The sequence below is a fragment of the Nannobrachium achirus genome (genome assembly GCF_963921795.1).
Source record: "Nannobrachium achirus genome assembly, chromosome: 6".
Classification (NCBI taxonomy): Eukaryota; Metazoa; Chordata; class Actinopteri; order Myctophiformes; family Myctophidae; genus Nannobrachium; species Nannobrachium achirus.
This window is the reverse complement of record NC_137815.1, coordinates 34,730,489-34,752,112: the sequence shown is the minus strand read 5'-3', so window position 1 is coordinate 34,752,112 and position 21,624 is coordinate 34,730,489. Positions and strand designations below refer to the sequence as shown.

The window sequence follows — 21,624 nt, the reverse complement described above, 5'->3', positions numbered from 1 at the left end:
TATTGATACTTTTACTTAACCCATTTAGAACGGGTACACATATTGTGTATCATTATTTTATGCTTTAACTATTGAAAAATAGCAGATATACAAGCTCACAGCGCGGCACCGAGTGCCGCGCTGCAAGCTTGTAGATCTGCTATTTTTGAAAAATCGTGAAAATTAGAATTTTTACCCAATTCTATAAGTGTCTTTTGAATCCTTCTAAGGTTTTTCGAAAAACCTATGTTTCTGTGTCAGCAATCTGGCCAGCCATCGTCAAAGAAAAGGTCCTTCACACTTAACTGGAGCTCAGTTAGTCGATTCTTGAGAGACTACTATGTCAGTAGTTCTCAAACTTTTTCATGTGAAGGGTATTTATTTGGCACGGACCCCCATCTCAAAATATTTAGTTCCAGGGACCCCCCAGAAGCAAAATTTGAGTTACAAACGTTCGCTTTGAAAATACATATATTCATAGATTTGCACACATTTTCACGACTTTTTCAAAATAGCAGATCTACAAGCTTGCAGCGCGGCACTCGGTGCCGCGCTGTGAGCTTGTATATCTACTATTTTTCACTGGTTAATAAAGCATTCAATAATTCTAGGCCTAAATTGGTTAAGTAAGAAATGTGAGTACTTTTTCCACCACTGACTATTCGTCGTACAATGAGGCGTATCAGGCGTAGGTGGTTAAAAGGCTGCAGTAGGCTCTTTTCATCTTACAAACCCTTGGCTTCAACAAATACTTTCCACCGTCCACACTGACACTTTGGGAACAGCATAAAAAACCCCATCATAAATATTGGTACAACAAACTCTCTACTCTGGTTCAGTTCATACCTCCATAGCAGAAAACAATGTGTCATCATACAGGACAATCAATCTGATCTGGTAGTACAAGAACGAGGTGTGCCGCAAGGTTCAACCTTAGGCCCACTCTTGTTCACCATTTTTATCAATGACCTTCCAAAAGCTCTCTCTGGCTGCAAGGTGCAACTTTATGCTGACGACACAGTTATTTATAGCTCACAACCAAATCTATTACAAAATCAATCAATCTTGCAAATTAATTTCAATAAACTTGAATCGTGGCTCTCAGCTAATAGACTTGTCATCAACAAAACCAAAACCAACACTATGCTTTTTGGAACAAAAAATAATCTCAACAAACCCGAAATTCTAAACCATTCTTTTAACATTACCTGTCTGGATGGTACACACTTAAGTAGAATAGATCACACCAAATACCTCGGCCTTTGGCTTGACTCAGAATTATCATTCAAATGCCACATAGACAATATTGTAAGAAAAATCAATTACAGCACAAGTGTACTGTACCGCAACAAAAATTGTTTCACCTTCACAGCCAGAAAGAAAATAGTGCTACAAGTCACATTACCCATCATGGATTACGCTGATATAGTCTATCAGTCTGCTACTAAAACCAATCTCCTACCTCTAAATACCATTTACAACCGCTTATGTAGATTTGTTCTCGACTGCCCTTACATGACCCATCACTGCATATTGTATGAAAATCTCAATTTACCATCTCCCACAGTAAGACGACAGCAGCACTGGTTACAGTTCATTTTCAAATGTATTCATTTCAATTATCCTCAGTATTTAAAACAGTATATGGACCCATACACCTCTGATCACAATCTTAGACATTGTTCACAGATTTACTTTAAGGTCCCACCAAACATATCCAATGTAGCTGGCAAAAAATCATTTATGTTTAAAGCTCCCTCTGACTGGAACAACCTACCTGCTTACATTCGGTCAATAACTTCATTTAAACTGTTCAAAACTGCGCTGTCCTCTTATCTCGAGATTACCTGTTCGTGCTTTGAATAATTTATCATTATAACTTTATAACCATATGATCCATCATGTGCTCTGTACTTTGTGCACTCTGTACTTTTCTATTACTGTTGTTGTGTTGTCCTATTTGTAGTATGTTTTGTTTTGGTCTTGTTTTGTTTTGTTGTTGTTGTCTTCTTGTCTTGTTGATGTTTGTCTTTACCTATATGTGAAAGTTCTATGTGTATATGTATAAAATGGATGATGTTTGTCAATCTGTGGGAGCTCCTCGAAAACGAGATGATACATCTCAAGGTGTTATCCTAATAAAGAATTTCTATATAAAGACTTCAAAGTAAAATGAATAAATATAAATGTATATATTTATTGGTGGTCAGGGCTGACAGTGGAAGTAGCCACTCCAGTAAAAACTAGGCTAACTCTACAGGCTGTCAAACATTTTCTCTCCAACTCCCTGAGTAGCTTTACGGATGGCGACACTTTGAGTCGTGTCAATGTGTAAATGTACAGACTCACAGCCAAAGACACGAAGTCATTCGCTGTAGTAGTGAGTCCACCTCGTAGGAGGTGAGTAGAATGGGTTTGAGTCGATGAAATAAACCCCAGCCACAAAATATTTTCTTCCTGGAATAATGCTTACTGTATAAGCAGCTGTGAGTAAGTTCATAATCAGTATGAGCATTCTCTGACTTTGACTCTCATAAAATCCCACAGTGAACAAAAAGGGATTGGTAATAAAACATAACAGGCCATATCTTCCGCCCGGCACAAGCCGCTGCGAAGGAGCAACGTATTTATCATTGCTGTTTTCTGACCGACGCAGTTATCATTTTTAAGAACGGCGCCGGGTGTTTCCCAAACAGTGGGTCGGGACCCATGTTTGTGCCGCGGACCAATTTTTACGGGTTTGCGAGAAAATATCTCCAGGTGAGTAGAGAGCTTTCATTTCCCCCGCGTCTCCTGACATCATTATATGACGAGGATATGCATTTGATATGGTCGAAGGCAATTTTCCTCAGCAGAAAACTGTTTGTGTCTCTTCCAACTTGCTAAATCTGTCATTTAAATAACATTGCACTATAATGAAGGCGCACCTTCTTCTTAAAGGTAATGAGAGCTGACACTCTATCTAGAGCTGTCAGCTCTAGATAACATGCCGTCTAAGTAGCAAAGATTGGCGGGGAGTGGGGAAACACCCACAACGCACACCCCTGTGTTCTATCTATCTATGTATCTATCTGTCTATCTATGAATTACAGAATAAGATTACATCTTGACCTTCTGTATTTCCTCTGTTTTTTAATCACCACCGCTGAGCTAAAGTGGCGCTTGCCTTTACGTTAACCTTTTGTATGAGCCATGCATCCTGAATGAACGGACCTCCTGTAAATGTACATTATGATAACATACATCAATGGAAGAGACGTTCATTTAGCCATTATTACACCAGAAGACAGAGCTGCACTGCATCCTGACAGAAGAGCTGAGCTGAGTAATGACTTAAAAGTGTCCATGCAATATTAATGGGTGTGGGGGGACCCGACAGGGGCGTCAATTGGGTATGGCAGGGTATGCAGCTGCCATACCCTGGATCCAGGGGGGGAAATAAAAGTTACTTTTAAATATAAATCCATGAATGTCTCTTTGTCTATCTGTGCTGGTTATTATGTTGCTAAATTACAGTAAAATAACTACAAATGCAAAATTTAACAAAATCGTCACTTTAATCTCCACACTTTTATTCTCCCCATCTTGACAAAATGGTATATTCCCAGGTTCCGCAGGTCAGCTGCACTGGTGCAATGCATTAATTGTTTACTAACATGCCAAGTTTAGCTGCACTTGAACAACCGTTCCAGGCTGCCATATCCAGCCCAAGAAACCGTAGAAACAGGAAAGAATTTTAATGTACTTCTTAAAATAAATTTGTATCATGCCTTTGCTAAGATATGGCGAAGGCGCGCGTGCAAGACACCAGTCATGTTGCCATACCTTAGCTTTTGCTGAACTGACGCCACTGGGACCCGATAGCCAAATGGTCAATTGCAATCAAACTATAAACCTTACAGAACCATGTTTTGAGGAAGTGAGGAAACAATCATCTAATCTAGATGAGGGCCAGTTGTTTGTTTCCATTTTTGTCCATTTCAATTTAGTGCACATAATTTGGATCACAAGCTTCAGGCTACTTGCTCTCAAATCAATTAACGCAAGCAGCAGCCCACAATAGCTTCCCACAACAGCTTTAACCCATTAAGACCGGGAACGCAACTGTGTCACCTAACCACTTTTTTATCTTTGGCTATTCAAAAATAGCAGATCTACAAGCTCATAGTGCGGCACAGAGTGCCTCGCTATGAGCTTGTAGATCTGATATCTTTGAAAAAAAAACATGAATATTGGTGCAAATCTTTAATATATATTCTTTTAAACATTTTTAATCTTTGCTTCTGAAGGGTCCCTGGAACAACATATTTTGAGATGGGGGTCCGCGGTTCAAATACATATAATTCCATATGGATTTTAACCCGGTTAAAGTTAAGTTATATTGTATTAATACTCTGCCACACAGATTGGACAGAATAATATGTTATTCACACAAAAAAACTAAGTTACATAGTGCCGCTTTAATACTAACAGATTTAAAGAAATCATAAAGTATTCTGCAGCATAGAGAGGCTGATGTGTGAAACAACAACAAGACATCGGTTGGTTGTATAACATCAGAGAATGCTGGTTCAGGATCAGGAGTCAGGACACAGCTCTATTCCCCAGCGTATCCGACGACCTTGAAACACACACCGCCACCACTGCTGGAACAACGAGCCCCAACGGACCCAACACGCCACACAAGGAGAGGCAAGCAAAGGCAGGCAGGCAGGCAGGCACCAGCCGACAGAGAGAGAGACAAAAGGCAAATGTCTGTCTGCCTCATTCATAAACATTACATCCCGGTCCTCATAGCAGAGGAGGAAACCTGTCAAGAGTCAAGGGCAGTTGGAGCCACCAATAAACCAAGTATCTCCGAATTGTAACGCAAAGTAAAGCCCTGCTTCACCATACACGGCCGTCGCACAAAAGTAGTGAAAACAGCAGATCTACAAGCACACAACGCCTCGGCTGTTTTCACTCGTTTGAATCATTTTTCAAATGATAAATGCAAAACGAACGGTTTTGGACATACAAGGTTTTCACCCGACAACGACGATTTGTGAGCTGTCACATAATGGGCATGTCTGATGTATAACGCCGCATACAGGAGAGGGTCAAAGGGCACTGTGCAGACCTTAGATTGACATGCCAACTTGCAGTGTTTGGTCGATCAAATGTATCAAAAAAACAACCATGAATCTAATTAACATAATATTAATTTATTGCTAATTATCAGCCCCTGCCCTCCCCAGAACACTGTTCTGTTGTGCTAGCCAAATGGACAGATGGCGCGATCACAGAGAGATGGCATCTGCGCCAGGCATTGTCCTTTGGTAGTTCCTCTCTCATGACATTGCTGAGATGAATAAGTCATATAAGGTTGCTTTCTGTGCCATCATCTCTCTACTGTCTGTCCCTCCTATGGGGGGCAGCAGAGTCACTGAAGTTCCCTGGAGCCTGGAGCCGGTCCAGACCTGAGCACCACCGTGCTTACGCAGGGATTAAGTCTGTCACAGCGGGGCACCGGCACAGTCAGTCCTCCTCAGCCCTGGCACTGCAGATAGCGTGCAGTGTGCGACGTTACTAAAAGGCCACAGTGAGAAGAACTTAATATACAGCCGTACTATCCAGAGAGAGATCATGTGAAGCAGACCCGATGTACAGGACCAAAGCGCTAGAGGAGCTTACATTCCTGGGACTGTGGGTCCCAGCCACTGGCACCAGAGCAGCCTTCAATGTGGAAGTGATTTCAGCCTCACACAACTAGCTGGCCCACTTGGAGAGAGAGACGCAATGTTCCATTCCATCACATAACAATCGCCCTACAGTACCTCGTGCTTCCCTTATCGTCATCATCATCGTCCGTACTAAACACAGACACAGCTCTGCAGGAGAGAAAAAGAAGGAGAGATGAGGCGTGTGTGTGTGTGTGTGTGTGTGTGTGTGTGTGTGTGTGTGTGTGTGTGTGTGTGTGTGTGTGTGTGTGTGTGTGTGTGTGTGTGTGTGTGTGTGTGTGTGTGTGTGTGTGTGTGTGTGTGTGTGTGTGCGTGCGTGTGTGTGTAAGAGTGAGCGAAAGCAAGAGCGAGAGCCAAGCGCGCGCGCGCGCGCGTGCGCGTGCGTGTGCGTGTGTGTGTGTGTGTGTGTGTGTGTGGCATGCGTGCACATGCACATACATGTCTGAAAGAGTAAAGAGTTTTGAGACTGAAAAGCAAGGGGAGATATACATGTACAAGTGAAATGAATTGAATCGTTTTTTTTATTGAACTAATGCAAAACATACGTACACAGACTACACACTGAATCAATTCATAAACAACCCAGGATTACATCAACAAGGCCTTTCTCCTACAGCAGGGGTCTTCAACAGGGGGTTCGGGACCCCTAGGGGGTCCTCAGAGTTACTGCAGGGGGTCCTCCAAATCTTTGAGTGATATATATATATATATATTTGTTTTATATTAACCACTTGAACCCTAGCGTCCATATTCTGAGAACTTTAGCCAAAAATAGCAGATCTACAAGCTCACAACGCTGTAGATCGGCTATTTTCGGCAAAGAGGTTTGGTGTAGAGGGGAAAAATAGCAGACTAAGTACAGAGTGAAAGGTCAAGTTTATTAAGTATTGACGGTTCAAGTGGTTAAATAACTGAAAACACAAATTGACATGAATCCAAAATACACTGATGATTGTGCTGTCAAACAATGACACTATATGGAATCTATGAACAGGTTGTGGGGGTCCCTGCTTCATCTCTCTCTCAACTAAGGGGTCCTTGGCCTGAAAACGTTGAAGACCCCTGTCCTACAGTGAAAAAAGCAAGCCAAATCCCAGGGTTGAAAGGCAAAATGTGCCGTCATGTATTCTAGGATGAAAAACCGTCCGCAAGCTGGCCATCAGTCTGCTGTGTGCAGCGAAATCCTGAGTGTTGACCACTCTGACATGAAGCCTATTTACTTCAGCCACAAATGATTTATGAGAGATGAGATTGGCCGGCCGGTCATCGATCATGGATGATCAGCTGAAAACGGTCCAGCTGATGCAATTGCTTTGGTGCATCTCTATAAAAAAAAGGTTTCAAGGCTGTAAGTCAGCCATGGGGAATGGGTTATGCTTCCATTGCTATAGTCTGGAATCCAGACTGAGGCCTTCGTTCACCATTTATTTTTTATTTTTTTCACTTAGCTACTGAGTCTGGCAGTCTTTCATTTGAGCCTGATTCTCTAAAGTAACATTTATGTAGGCACATCATTGCTTATTGGGTGGTGCCCTCCGAAGAGCAACGAATAACAATAAAACTAGGGTGCCTACGCACCTGCGGGCATTAAAAAAAGATATAATTCATCATCCCGCCCTAACCTAAATCTAAAGAAGCATGAGACAAAGGTACTGTAGCAGGCAGCAAAGGAGGACCTATAGTACAACATTTAAGTGAGCAAAGTGGAGAAGGGAGAAAATGTAAGCAAACGAGGAACAGTTCAGAACTGTTAAATTGTGTTAGGAAGAGAGGGAAAGTGTGAGAAAGAAAGAGGAAATGGGAAACCTGGTTGAAAGATAGGATGTCGTCGCTGTCGGGTGGGAACCAGCTTGTACGTCCAAAGCTTTTCAGGAAATGGCAAAAAATAAACCTGTGTTCCATTGTTTCCAATGTAATTATTATTTAGTCACAAGCTTAGCGGGACACACTTAACCAACTTTCACAGATCCACTGTCAGGTCGCAGTTACTATGAAAAGTTCCACCGGCTGTCTGTCAGTCAGTCAGTCTGTCTGTCTGTCTGTCTGTCTGTCTGTCTGTCTGTCTGTCTGTCTGTCTGTCTGTCTGTCTGTCTGTCTGTCTGTCTGTCTGTCTGTCTGTCTGTCTGTCTGTCTGTCTGTCTGTCTGTCTGTCTGTCTGTCTGTCTGTCTGTCCGTCACGTCACACTTTTGCCCTAGTCATATCTCTGCCACCGTTGGCCCTATCAATGCCAAACGTTGCACACACACTCCTTGGATGGCAAATCACAACCTCATTTCTCACATGGCCGATTTTTCCAAAACACATTTTTGGACACTGCTCCTACAGATTTTGGCCTAAAATCACACAAAGCGGTACACAGTATCTCTTCAACATGCATCTGTCCCATTTCCCATATTCCCTCATGATTGGCTACAATTGCCTTCTAAAGTTTGTGTATGAGACCTGACAGTCGCTTATCTCCCGATTAGGGAGTCTTACTGGTTCAGTCACAAGCTTAGCGGGACACACTTAACCAGCTTTCACAGATCTACAATGTCACAACACATCGCATTCGCATCGTGGTGCGTTGTGAGCTTGTAGATTTTGTGAGGCTTGAGAGAGATTAGTCGTACTTACAGTGTACAGTTCATTTGTCACTTTCACCAGCTCCTCGTGCATCTGGATCCCAATGTCCTTACTCTGGAAGACAAAAAACAGAGAGTGGAGGAGTGAGAACGCAAGCCAGCAGCTGTTGATGAACACTGTAAGTCATTGGTCTTCAACGTTTTCCGGTCAAGGACCCCTTGGCTGAGAGGGAGATGAAGCAGGGATCTTTTTTTTTTACCTCTACACCAAACCTACAGTATTTGCCAAAAATAGCCGCTCTGAGAGCTTGTAGATCTGCTATTTTTTGGCTAAAGTTCTCCTCAGAATAGGTTCAAGTTGTTCATTTAAAAGAATTATCCTATCACCCAAAGATTTGGCAGCCCCCCTGTAGTAACTCTGAGGACCCCTTAGGGGTCCCGGACCCCCTGTTGAAGACCACTGCTGTAAGGGTTTTGACTATGTTTGACCTGTTATGATGATGAGTGTACGCTCCACTGGAAACATGTGATGACACTGATAATACAGCCGACGTACAAAGTGTCATTTAGTTTGGGACGCTTTTGTCGAACCAAACTAACCACAATTCCAAGTTCATATAGGGCCAACATAAACATACCAGACCAGTGGTTCCCAAACGTTTAAGCTCAAGATCCAAATGCAAAATTAGATGTTTGCCCGGGATCCAAACAAGTGAAAATGGCAGATCTACAAGCTCTCGAACGGGTACACATTATTGTGTATCATTATTTCATGCTTTAACTATTGAAAAATAGCAGATATACAAGCTCACAGCGCGGCACCGAGTGCCGCGCGGCGAGCTTGTAGATCTGCTATTTATTAAAAATCATGAAAATTAGAATTTTGACCCGATTCTATAAGTGTCTTTTGAATCCTTCTAAGGTTTTTTGAAAAACCTATATTTCTATGTCAGCAATCTGGCCAGCCATCGTCAAAGAAAAGGTCCTTTTCACTTAACTGGAGCTCAGTTAGTCTGTTTTTGAGAGACTACTATGTCAGTGGTTCTCAAACCTTTTCATGTGAAGGACCCCCAAACTGATATTTATTTGGCCACGGACCCCCATCTCAAAATATTTAGTTCCAGGGACCCCCCAGAAGCAAAATTTGAGTTACAAACGTTTGCTTTGAAAATACATATATTCAAAGATTTGCACACATTTTCACAACTTTTTCAAAAATAGCAGATCTACAAGCTTGCAGCGCGGCATCTGCTATTTTTCAACAGTTAAAGCATTCAATAATTCTAGGCCTAAATGGGTTAAATAAATACTTTACTCTCAACCCCTGCTCCGCGACCCACACATGGGTCCCGAACCACAGTTTGGGACACAGCGCACACTAGACTTCATCATCAGCAGTCTGACTGAGCCTGTTTGCCAGGCTGCAAGTTTGGGTTTAAAGGTCCAATAACCCAGTTAGAAAATTCATGTTAAAATTCAATTAAAGTTTGAAATCCCACACAACCCAAAACGTCCGACCACTTCCTGTGTGTGTGTGTGTGTGTGTGTGTGTGTGTGTGTGTGTGTGTGTGTGTGTGTGTGTGTGTGCATTTGATTGACAAGAAAAAGGGAAGACCACAACTCCAGTAATTTGCTCATTTCTAAAATGCTCGAATGAACTACTGACATTATGAGCTATTTTGCAGATTTCATGCAAAAATATGTATTAAAAAATCCTCTGCCTTTGTCAGCCTCTTATCCTAGCTCTGCATGTGCAGATAGGGGTCTGTTTGTGGCAAACCATATAAAGTTTTCATTATTTGTTATTTCAGTTGTTTGTCCTTGTCCTTGTGCGTGCGTGTGTGCGTGCGTGGTGCTGAATGTGTGATATCATCTTACCAATGAAAAGACACAGAGGATAAAAATCAGCAATAATACTGTAGCAATGTGAACAACAAGTTCCCTCTGCTAGCTCCACTTTTGTGTGTAAGAATCATAATTCTCCTTTGCCCTCAATTTCCGTTGCTTCACCCATCTAACATATAATTCACCAAATGTCTGAGTGAGTGTCTGAGTGAGTGTCTGAAACAGCGTTTCTCCTCAGTGGCTGGAGCAATTGATCTGAAATCGCATCACCATTAGCATATGAACACACCTGACATAACTGTGAAGCCCGTTTGTCACTTTCACAAATTGGCCTCATGGTGGCGCTATAACAGTCCACTTTACGTTTCGGCCTGTAACTCTTGAACCGTAGGTCGGAACATTAAAATTCTTTTTTCCCTGGATTCCTTGGGTCAATACGCATCTCCCGATATAGGCCCCGCCCATTTGCGTCAGGATAGATTTTCCGCCATTTTGAATTTTCTCCAAAACACACTTTTTGCTCCTTTTCCTACATATTTTCTTCAAATGTCACGAAAATGGGTACACATGATCTCTGAACCCATGCAATGAACATAGTCAAGGGATATTTTGATAGTCCATACCGTTCGTTCGTAACGGGCCTCCAAAGTTAGCGGGAGGGGCCCGTTTTGCAAACAATAGCCATAAATCACAAACAAAACGTCGAGTCAACACTGAATTTCTGCCACAGGTTGCGGGTGGCTTACTCAACGAATCCCCAGAAGCATTTCCAATTCGACCCGTAGAGGGCGTCACAAACGCGCAAAACGTAACCGTTTTGTTCCAAAACGCGTTTTTCAGGCGGACCGACCCTCTCAAAAAGAAACACAGACCACTCTGCGGATGGTCTCACGGTCCAAACCGCTGCACACACACACACACACACACACACACACACACACACACACACACACACACATAGCCATTAAACGAAACGGGTATTTCTTACATTGATGCTCCTACATATTATCATGCAAGTACCAGTTAAAGTTACTTTCCATCCCTCATATACCGTGTGCACAGTGCACATCCCATAACCCACACACTGCACATCATTTCGGAGCTCATATCTTTGAACGGGTAAGGACTAGTAATAATATAATTTAGTGTTGAGCCTCAAATGAGACGGTGATGCTCCGTTCCTTCTCTTTCCAGACATACAATTAGGTAAGATACAAAATCGGATGAACTGTTGACTGTCACTCCTCATTGCCTCTCATCGGTTATCATCATTAAAAACATAACTGGGGAAGTGAGAGAAGTGAGAACAAGTGATTGCAACAATGGAAGTGTGACAGAAAGCAGCTATTTGGAGAACAAAAGAAGCAGAACAACATTGTGTGAGAGAGCGTAACCAACAAAAACACACAGCATACAAACATGTATGCAGGAAAGTTGAGGAAACATAATGAGGATCTGTGCAAACTGAATGAAATGGAAAGATAAAGATATTTCCACTAGTGTGACTAAAGTCAGTTTATTAGTTTATTGATATTTACCAATGCTGTTGGATGATGGGGGATAAGTGCGTATGTTACTCAAGAACAGATGGGTGGATTTCCATGAAACTTGGTGGGAATGATCATTAGGCTGCCTAGAGAAGAGTTGATCGTCTTTTGGATAAAAAGGTCAAAAGAGGCACCTATAGCCAGACAATCCTGACAGACTTTGCTGCGTTTGTCACTCACCATCTCTCTCCCTGTTTCCTGTCTACCTACTGCACTATCAATAAAGGCATAAAAAGACAGAAAATAAATCTTAAAAAATGGTTAAAAGAGCATGATCAAGGTTCGGAGAACGGATGGGTGGATTTTCATACAATATTGTTGAGAATGAAACACCGCCTTGAAGAGATTATTAATATTGGGGTCAATCGTCATCTGTCCTCCAGCATGGCCGTGTTACAGTGAAATTGGTGATCTGCCGAAATATGTGACTATTGTGTAGTGACTAGACATGACGTAACCTCAGTGTCTGAATGTACAGTAAATGCGGTGTGTTTATTAGCAGAGTTCAACCTAGTGGTATTAAGGCCATGTATTTATAGACCTCCATCTAAGTTAAGTACACAAGATGGTCACATATTTCGTCAGGTCACCAATTTCACCGTAGCGCCGCCATGCTGGACGACAGATGACGGAGGAAGCGAGGAGGCAGACATTTTAGTACTGGAATTTGGCTTAGAATCAATCATCTCAGGTGCAGTGGTAGAACAAGTACTTAAATGTTTTACTCAAGTTAAAGTATCAATAATGCCATATAAAAATACTCCATTACAAGTAAAAGTCCACAATTCAAAATTTACTAGAGTAAAAGTACAAAAGTGTTGGTATCAGAATGTACTTAAAGTACGTAGAAAGTATTCATTATGCAGAATGTCCCATTGAAAGTTTTCAAATGTATAAAAATCTTTTGAAACTAGCAGATCTACAATCGCCACGCATTGTGAGCTTAGACCGACTATTTTCAAATGCCCGAAATGTACAGTATGTTTTGTAATAATAATCAAAATCTACAAAGTAACTGCAGTAATAACTAAAGTTGTCATATAATTGTAGTGGAGTAAAAGTACAATATTTTCCTCCGAGATGTATCGTGGAGTAGAAGTAATTGGTACTGAAAACTGGAAATACTCCTGTAAAGTAAAAGAAAATACCTCAAAATTGTACATGTACAGTACAGTACTTGAGTAAATTTGCTTAGTTACTTTGGTAAAGATGTCACATCTTGAAAATTGCATGAGGATGATGGGGAATGCAGCACGAAGTCTACTGAGTGCAATGTTTCTAGTTTCTCTCTTGCCTTTTTCCTTCGCACTCTTTTAGTCATTTTGGCAGGATAAGGACATTCCTCCCAACTCCCCTAAGTCCCCACCGTCTACCAGAGTGTATTACTACTACTGTACACTGGCGCTCACTGTACTGTACTGGTCATGTATTTTTTAGCCAGGTCTCCTTGGCCTGATGTTTGTTAAGGATTTATTACAGAGCCTCCCATAGTGAGCATTTCTGCAGATAAATCATAATGAGAAGCATTACTCTTCTAAGTCGGATCAATAAGACCTCTCTCTCTCTGGGAGCAGCAGCAGTCCTGCTCAAACCCAATCTCACCGGACATAAAGTACAGACTAGTACAGTATACTGTACACACAATAAGGATCATCTCTGAGCACACACACAAACAGTGGTGGAAAAAGTACTCACATGTTTTACTTACCGTAAGTAAAAGTGTCAATGATGCAATGTAGAAATACGCAAGTAATAGAACGGAATTCGATATTTACTTGAGTAAAATCAAAATGTGCTTAAATTACCAAAAAGTAGAAAGTACTCCCATTTCACAAGTTTTCAAATTATGTAAAATGTATTAAGAATCTTATCAAAATAGCAGATCTGCTATTTTCAAATAGCCGAAATGAATATAGGGCTGAAGTGGTTAATGTTTAAGTATACTATTTGCCTCTGAGATGTAGTAGAAGTAAAAGTACCTCGAAACTGCACTTAAGTACAGTACTTGAGTAAATGTACTTACTTTACACAACTGCATGCATGCACGGATTGCGCACGCACGCACGCACGCACACACACACACACACCAAAAGCTCAAACCAAAAGCTCAAACCACACCCTAGCCAATGGTTACAGACAGATTACTGGATACTGTGTCCAGACAGAAAGATAGATAATACAGTATTGATAGATGAAAGCAAAACATTCTTTTCTTTTTATCCTCCACGCCCTTTTAAACCATAATAACCAAGCCTGACGGTGCATGCTTTATAATGACTCACTGAAAATCAGCTAAATCAGCAAGGAAGGAGAAGCTCATAAAAACAAAGATCAAGGGAGGGCTGCATTTCCTCACCAGGCCACAACAAACCTGGGCCAAGAAAAAAAATTAAAAAAAATAAAAAGAAGACAGATCCACAGTCACAAACCGCAAGGATGCAGAAAATACTGCTTTTTCCACTATTTTATATCCTAAATATTGATTGGGAACACACTATAGCGAATAAGTCCTGCCCAAAGGAGCGTTTGAATGACATGTGATAAATGAGAACTCCTCTCTCTGCCAGCTGGTGAATGGATGGCATCAGTGTGCATCAGTGCCTCTGAATTGTCACACAGACTGCAGAGTAGGGCTGCCAGTTTACCCCTAATCCCATTCCAATTTAAATGCTTCATTATTCTTAAAATATATATTTCATGTCCTAATTAAACTAACTTCTGTCATCAAAATCTGTTGCCCGGTTCCCCTCAGTGGCTGGAGCAATTGATCTGAATGTGCACACAGATATTGGACATTAGCATATGCACACGACTGCGACACCACAGAACTACATTCAAATGACAATTTTAGCATTCGAATATATATATATTCTTTACATCTATTCAAATCATGAAATTGGTTCTGGCAGCACTATTACAGTACAGAGCGTACGGTACAGTATGTACTGCGGCAGTGGCTCAGGAGTGGCCGGTAGAGTGTCCGGATGGGAACCGTGAGGTTCCCAGTTCGATCCCGGGCTCCCCCAGAGTTAGTGTCGAAGTTTCCTTGAGCAAGACTCTGAACCCCTAATCTAAAAAGACTCTGAACTCCCGATGTGCAGGTTGGTGCCTGCTCACTGCCTTCCACCATCGGTGTGTGAATATGTGTGTGAATGGGTAAAGCCCCTTGGATAAAAGCGCTATATAAATGCACCATTTACCACTTTACTGCAGAGGCTAACATGAATTAAAGCAAAATAAAATCTCACGACTGATAATGTATATATTTTCGCTGCACAACCCGCTTCCGTAGAAGACATGCTGGCTTCTGGACGAAAAATAGCTGATCAATATGCTCACAAAGCGTGGCAGATGCCACATGCTGTGAGCTTATAGATCAGCTACTTTCGTTCCACCACGGCGTAATACAACAAAATATAAATTGGGCGTCGGGGGGTGGTGGTGGGGGGGGGGTCGGGTGTCAAAAACTGTGATGCAACACACAGCAAGAAGATGAATGTGATCATCCTACAGCTATTTGTAGAAATAGCCCTGAAGATTCATCATGAAAATATGAAATTCTCTATCCATGAAAAGCCAACATTAATACTGTACATACTACATAGTACCACCTAACTAGTACGATTACTTTGTAATTCTAAAACTACAATTCCTAAGTAACATTTTTTCACAACTCCTCCTGGCTCGCTCTTCACTATAATTAGCCCTGGGTCTTTCTTGATGACACGCACACTCACCAGCTTTCAAATGTTTTGACAAACGCTTTGCAGTAACACAAACACACCTGTAAAACCATCAAAGGGACCTCTTAAAAAGCCTGGAAAAAGAAGGTTGGGAAGAATGTTCCCACAGCAGCTCTGTAAAAACCAGTGATTGTCCTTCCAGACACACTGTCTAGGAAATCAGTGCTGGTTGACCGGACCAGAGCTGGGGTTTCTTATTTCTTCATGTTTTAATCCTGATAATAAGCCATTACACACTGACACACCGATTGAGATGCAATTGTCGATTTCGCAAGAGATAACAAAATATCGATGTACTGTTGGCATGTACAAAGGGAAACCAAAACAGCCAGTTACAATTCAGTTAAGAATGTATTTTATTTTTTGAAAGATTGCGTTGATTTCAATTCATAGTAAAGCACTTGAACTGCAAGTGATTGTTACCCGTGCTCACAAGAAACTACTAGTAGTATACTTCCAATCGTAGGCAAAATCTACCCAAGATACCTTACTTCAAAAAGGAAGAACTGCTCTATCTGTTCTACAGTGGTGGAAAAAGTACTGGAATTCATAATGTACTCGAGTAAAAAAGTACAAAAGTATTGTCACAATTATTACATAATCGTCTAATCGTGATTTTTGGACATAATCGTGATTATTTTTCATAATCGTCATAATCGTTTCCATGTTGAAAAATGTTCATATATTTAAATAAAAAGGTCAAAAATAGTGGAAATAGCAGATCTACAAGCTTACAACGCGTCGCATCGCGACGCGTTGTGAGCTTGTAGATCGGCTATTTCCACTATCAATGTTCTTTTTTAAGTATAAAGTTGTCAAATATGTCAGTAATTATGTGTCATATCTACCATGTGCAACTTAAAAGCAAAAATGTAATTGTCAACGACAAAAACACAATTAAATCGTTAATCGCAATTGTTTGAGTGACAAATAATCGTCATGTAAAATAAATGTCATTATCGTGACAGCCCTAATTGGCATCAAAATGTACGGTACTTAACGTACCAAAAGTAAAAGTCCAAAATGTTTGAAAATAGCATAGTTAGTTTGCAACACTGCTGTTCTGAACGGTGGAGCAGCTGCCAGTCCCTGTTTCAGACGGACAAACGGACGGACAGAAAGATAGATAGGCCTTCATTAATCCTGAAGGAAATTCAGTTGCCATGGCAGCGGCGCAGAAAGGATGAAACCAAGACACAGGTAATGGTAGAGAATAACACTAATTATAACAGAACAACAAAGTCACAGAATCTACTGTACACTGTACGTGGTATCAGTGGTATGCACACAAGTGCGCACACACAAATACACAAGCCTTCGCGTGCGTGCAAGACACCAGTCATGTTGCCATACCTTAGCAACAGGCATGATACATTTATTTTAAGAAGAAGTACATTTAATATATAATTATATATAGGCCTACCTATAATATAATACTATACTTGTTAAAGCGACCATTCTTAAATTTTGCATTTGTAGCTATTTTACTGTAATTTACCAACATAATATCCAGCACAGATAGACAAAGAGACATTCATGGATTCATATTTAGAACTAACTTTTATCTCCAGCTCCCCTTGGATGGGTCCAAGGGGACCCATGGCAATGGCAGCTGCATACCCCTGCCATACCCAATTGACGCCCTTGCTCTCACGCACACATGCATGCACACACACGCACATGCACACAAACGCACGCACGCACACACACACACACAGGGGGCAAATATCTTAAGTGTAGGCTAGCTGGCAGCACAGCAGGGCTCACCTACAGGAAGGCCTGCCAGGTGAAAACATGGTCCTGGTGTTTGGTTAAGACCTCAGTCATCTTGGCTATGTGCTGACAGTGGGCCAAAACACTGCACGCCTTGGAAAGGGGTTATGGGGCCGTCCAGAGGGGGTTCAGCCTCACTTTGCTCCCTTACAGTGGTGTAAAGTAACTGAGTTACTTTACTGAAGTATTTCCAATTTTCAGTGCTTTTACTTCTACTACACTATAGCTCAGAGGAAAATATTGTACTGTCTTTTACTCCACTACAATTATTGGACAACTTTACAGTAGTTACAAGTTACTTTGTAGATTTGGATTACTATTACGAAACATACATTAACAAACTCAGCTCTGTATACATTTGAAAATAGCCGATCTACAAGCTCACAATGAGTTGTGATATTGGACATTCTACATACAGTAGTGAGCACTTTAGAAAATGTGTATACCAATACTTTTGTACTTTTACTCAAGTCAATTTTAGACTTTTACGTGTAACAGAGTATTTCTACATTACATTCTTAAGTAAAAAATAATAATACTTTTTCCACCCTTACTACTTACTGCTGCTCTTTCTCCACAGGCCAGATGGAACTCATATAGCAGGGCCCTGACATCTTGTACTTAATCCATGTGTGCTAGTAGGGCGTATAGGGAGGCTCTAATATGACAACTGAAAACACCCCGGTACGCAGGGCCGAATCAGTCTCCGTGCTAAGCCAGGGCGAGCATGGGGTGGCCGGCGTTTATTTAAACTAACTGGTAATACTATAGGCATGCTTAAGGCAAGGCGATACTTCATCTGGTGTGTTGTATATCAGTAGTATATCAGTAGTTCACCACCTTTTCAGGCAGCGACCCCCCCAAAATAATCATATTTGAAGTGGAGACCCCCCACCCTGATAAGCACTTGGAATTGTAGGAGTTGCGGCATTACATTTAGTTTGACTCAGTTCCACAGATACATATTGTGAAAATAGCCAATCTACAAGCTCTTGTAGCTCCAACATCTGGCCTACGTCTTGGCACAAAGCGATCCAAGTTTGTTGTATGCCCAGGGTCACATTGGCCAAGCTTCCCAGGATACTTAATGAAATTTAAATAGCACCGCTCACTTCACACTAGGTGTGATTTTTTTTAGGTATCAAAAAGGTCTTAAAAGTCCTTAAATTGACACCAAACCTGGGGGTCCCCAAGAATCACTGTTGTTTATGACCAGAGACTCGCCAGCCAGGATCCCGGCTTTGGCCATCTAAAACTCCTGGGAAATACTTTATACTCAGCAAACGAAAACTCTAAAGTGAACCTGCTCACTCGTCCCATCTTCCCTTGGCTACAGTATGAGCAGCAGCTGCATGCGGATGATAAGAGAATAAAGTCCCAAAGGAAGGCAGTGATAGTTATTAGTCGGTCTGAGTCTGATGTATACCCAGGCACGTCACAATGGGGGGGAAAAGTGTTACTAGGGCCCAAGGTGGAGGGGCCTGGAATTATTTTGTACTTTAGCTATTGAAAAATAGCAGATATACAAGCTCACAGCGCGGCACTCTGCGAGCTTGTAGATCTGCTATTTTTTGAAACGTCTGAAAATGTGTGCAAATATTTGAATATATGTGTTTTTAGGCGAACATTTGTAACTCAAGTTTTGCTTCTGGGGGGTCCCTGGAACGAAATATTTTGACATGGGGGTCCGTGGCCAAACACATATCATTTTGGGGGTCCTTCACATGAAAAGGTTTGAGCACCACTGACATAGGCTTTTCAAATAACCTTAGAAGGATTTGAAATATTTTTGAAAAATGCAAAAAAAAAATCAAGATTTCTCAAAAATAGCAGATCTACAAGCTCGCAGCGCGGCACTCGGTGCCGCGCTGTGAGCTTGTATATCTGCTATTTTTCAATAGTTCAAAAGTACCCAGGGCCCAGAATTTGGTGCGACACCCCTGTGTATACCTTCTTGAAGAGCCGGATCACGTCCTCACTGATCTGGGCCAGGCGGACGATGACGTTGTTGGTGTAGATGTCGTTGAGCGTGGCGTGGTCGCGGCTCTCGCGTCTCGTCTGGTTCAGGACCAGGTACCAGCAGTTTACCGAGGACAGCAGGTGCTGGTCTTTCCTGGAAACAGGATGAATATCGTTAGCCTCGTAGCATAATTGCATGGTCATATTTTGAAGGATTTCAGGAAAGACATTTTTTAAATTGACTACAAAACAACAATGATTTAGTATAAGTCATGTTTATATGCCTTTATTTGTAACTGCCTGACTGTTTTGTTGCAAGGAGTTGTGACTAGTTACACTGGCGTGGTTTGGGCTTTACTCTACTCCCCTAAGCCCAAGCCACACCAATGATTCGCCTTGCAACTACTTGCAACCATTATCCCCAATGGCACTTGCATGGCGAATAAATGGTGTGGTTTAGCCTCATATCATAATTGACTAAGTCATTTTTGGAATGTAGCAAGCATTCTGATAGGCTGAGGACATACTGTAGGCAATAAGGCACAATGAAGCAGCAGTGTTAGAGGAGCAGTCAGAAAATTACTTAAGCAATTATGCTATGAGGCTAACGATATGGGAAAAGTGGAAATGTCTTTCAGAGCCCATCATATCGACTGTATTCAGTTTATCACTGTCATACTTTAATTTGATCCCCTTGTGGTGGGTGTGTGTACAGAATTATATATATATATATGTGTGTGTGTGTGTGTGTGTATGTGTATGTGTATGTGTATGTGTGTGTGTGTGTGTGTGTGTGTGTGTGTGTGTGTGTGTGTGTGTGTGTGTGTGTGCGTGCGTGCGTGCGTGCGTGCGTGCGTGCGTGTTTTACAGTATACTGTACTAGTGGTCATTACATATTAGTGATGTAATTTTACATACAGTAAGAATAATAAACTCAAAACTAAAATGAATCACGGTGGAATCCCATTATATTTGCATTCATCCTCAAGTCTGAGTCTGACCCTTTACATATTTACCCGTCAGATACATTTCAAACCTTCTGCAAGCAGAGACTTAATGCTGACAAGTGACAGCTCATTCAACAACAGTCAACAGAATGAAAGGCTTTAGATTTAATTGGTGAAGAGGCAGCGCTACAATGCTGCTTATTATCCACAGCAGATACACTGCAGAGAAGGGTTTCTCTGAACAGCAACATCAATCTTCACACCAGAGTGCTTGTGTAAAAAGCAGTATGCATTCTCCATGCTGCTGTATGGATGTGAGGCATGGACCATCTATTCTACAGCAGGGGTCTTCAACGTTTTCTGGCAGAGGACCCCTTAGTTGAGAGAGAGATGAAGCAGGGGGCCCCACAACAACCCTTTCATAGATTCCATATAGTTTCATCGTTTGACAGACAATCATCAGTGTATTTTGGATTCATGTCAATTTGTGTTTTCTGATATTTAACCACTTGAACTGTCAATACTTAATAAACTTGACCTTTTACTCTGTACTTAGTCTGCTCTTTTTCCCCTCTACACGAAAGCTCAACGCGTTGTGAGCTTGTGGATCTGCTATTTTTGGCTAAAGTTCTACAGCCACCAGCTCAGAAGCCTGGAGGCCTTCCATGCCAGATGTTTCCTGGAAGATTCTCGCCATCACTTGGAAGGACAGAGTGCCACACACACACACAGAGGTGCTGGAACGGGCAGGCAGCTGCAGTGTAGAGTCGATCCTGATCAACTCGGGTGGCTCATCTGTATGCCCAGCCATAGACCGCGCAAAGTCCTCTACGGCCAGTCAAGGTCGTTGCACACTGCTGCGTTTTTCGGGCCGAATATCGGAGTGAATTTCGGAGCGCGTAAATAAAAAGATCTCCATCACGTTATGTCAATCACGTTTACACACTGCCACCCGTTTTGTATTTATTTTTGGACCAGGGTTGATTTTGTACCGATTTTTGCAACTATCGCCACTGGGTCCTTTGCTCTCTCTCTTCTCTCTCTCTCCTTGGCCTGAAAAATGCTTTCGAGAATTTTGGATTTCCAAAACGCAACGAAAAAACGCAATGCAACCAGCTTCAAGTTCACACCATGGTCAATGCAGTGCTGGTGGGCAGAAGAAGCGGTTCAAAGACAAACCGAAGACCACACTGGGCCGGATTATCAACCTCTCTTCACTGTAGGAACTTGTGTCCTGTCGCAACATCTGGCATTCTCACTCCGTACAGGGAGTGGAGTATAGGGAAAGTCAGCACACACAACACCCTGTTCCCCTCAGCAGGGCGTCACAAGGGGGGGAAAGTGAGACTGAGTTACTAGGGCCCTAGGTGGAGAGGCCTTAATTATTTTATACTTTAGCTATTGAAAAATAGCAGATATACAAGCTCACAAAGACTTGACCAAATTTTCAAGATATAAAAAAAATAGCAGATCTACAAGCTTGCTTGTAGATCTATTCAGCCTATTCTATTCAGCCACCAGAGGACTCACAAACAGGAGAAGATTC

At 41.8% G+C, this 21,624-nt stretch overlaps 1 protein-coding gene across 2 annotated transcripts in view; it reads right to left on the bottom strand.

Annotated features, from left to right (window-relative positions):
- The window catches only part of srgap3 (SLIT-ROBO Rho GTPase activating protein 3), a gene marked incomplete at both ends in the record, with an annotated part of 111,682 nt that overhangs the window by 51,097 nt on the left and 38,961 nt on the right, over positions 1-21,624 (bottom strand). For both annotated transcript variants that reach the window (XM_080727508.1, XM_080727509.1), the window contains 2 exons: positions 8,317-8,379; positions 19,123-19,285. In XM_080727508.1, the coding sequence (XP_080583634.1) occupies positions 8,317-8,379; positions 19,123-19,285 (226 nt within the window). The remainder of the gene's footprint in view (positions 1-8,316; positions 8,380-19,122; positions 19,286-21,624) is intronic.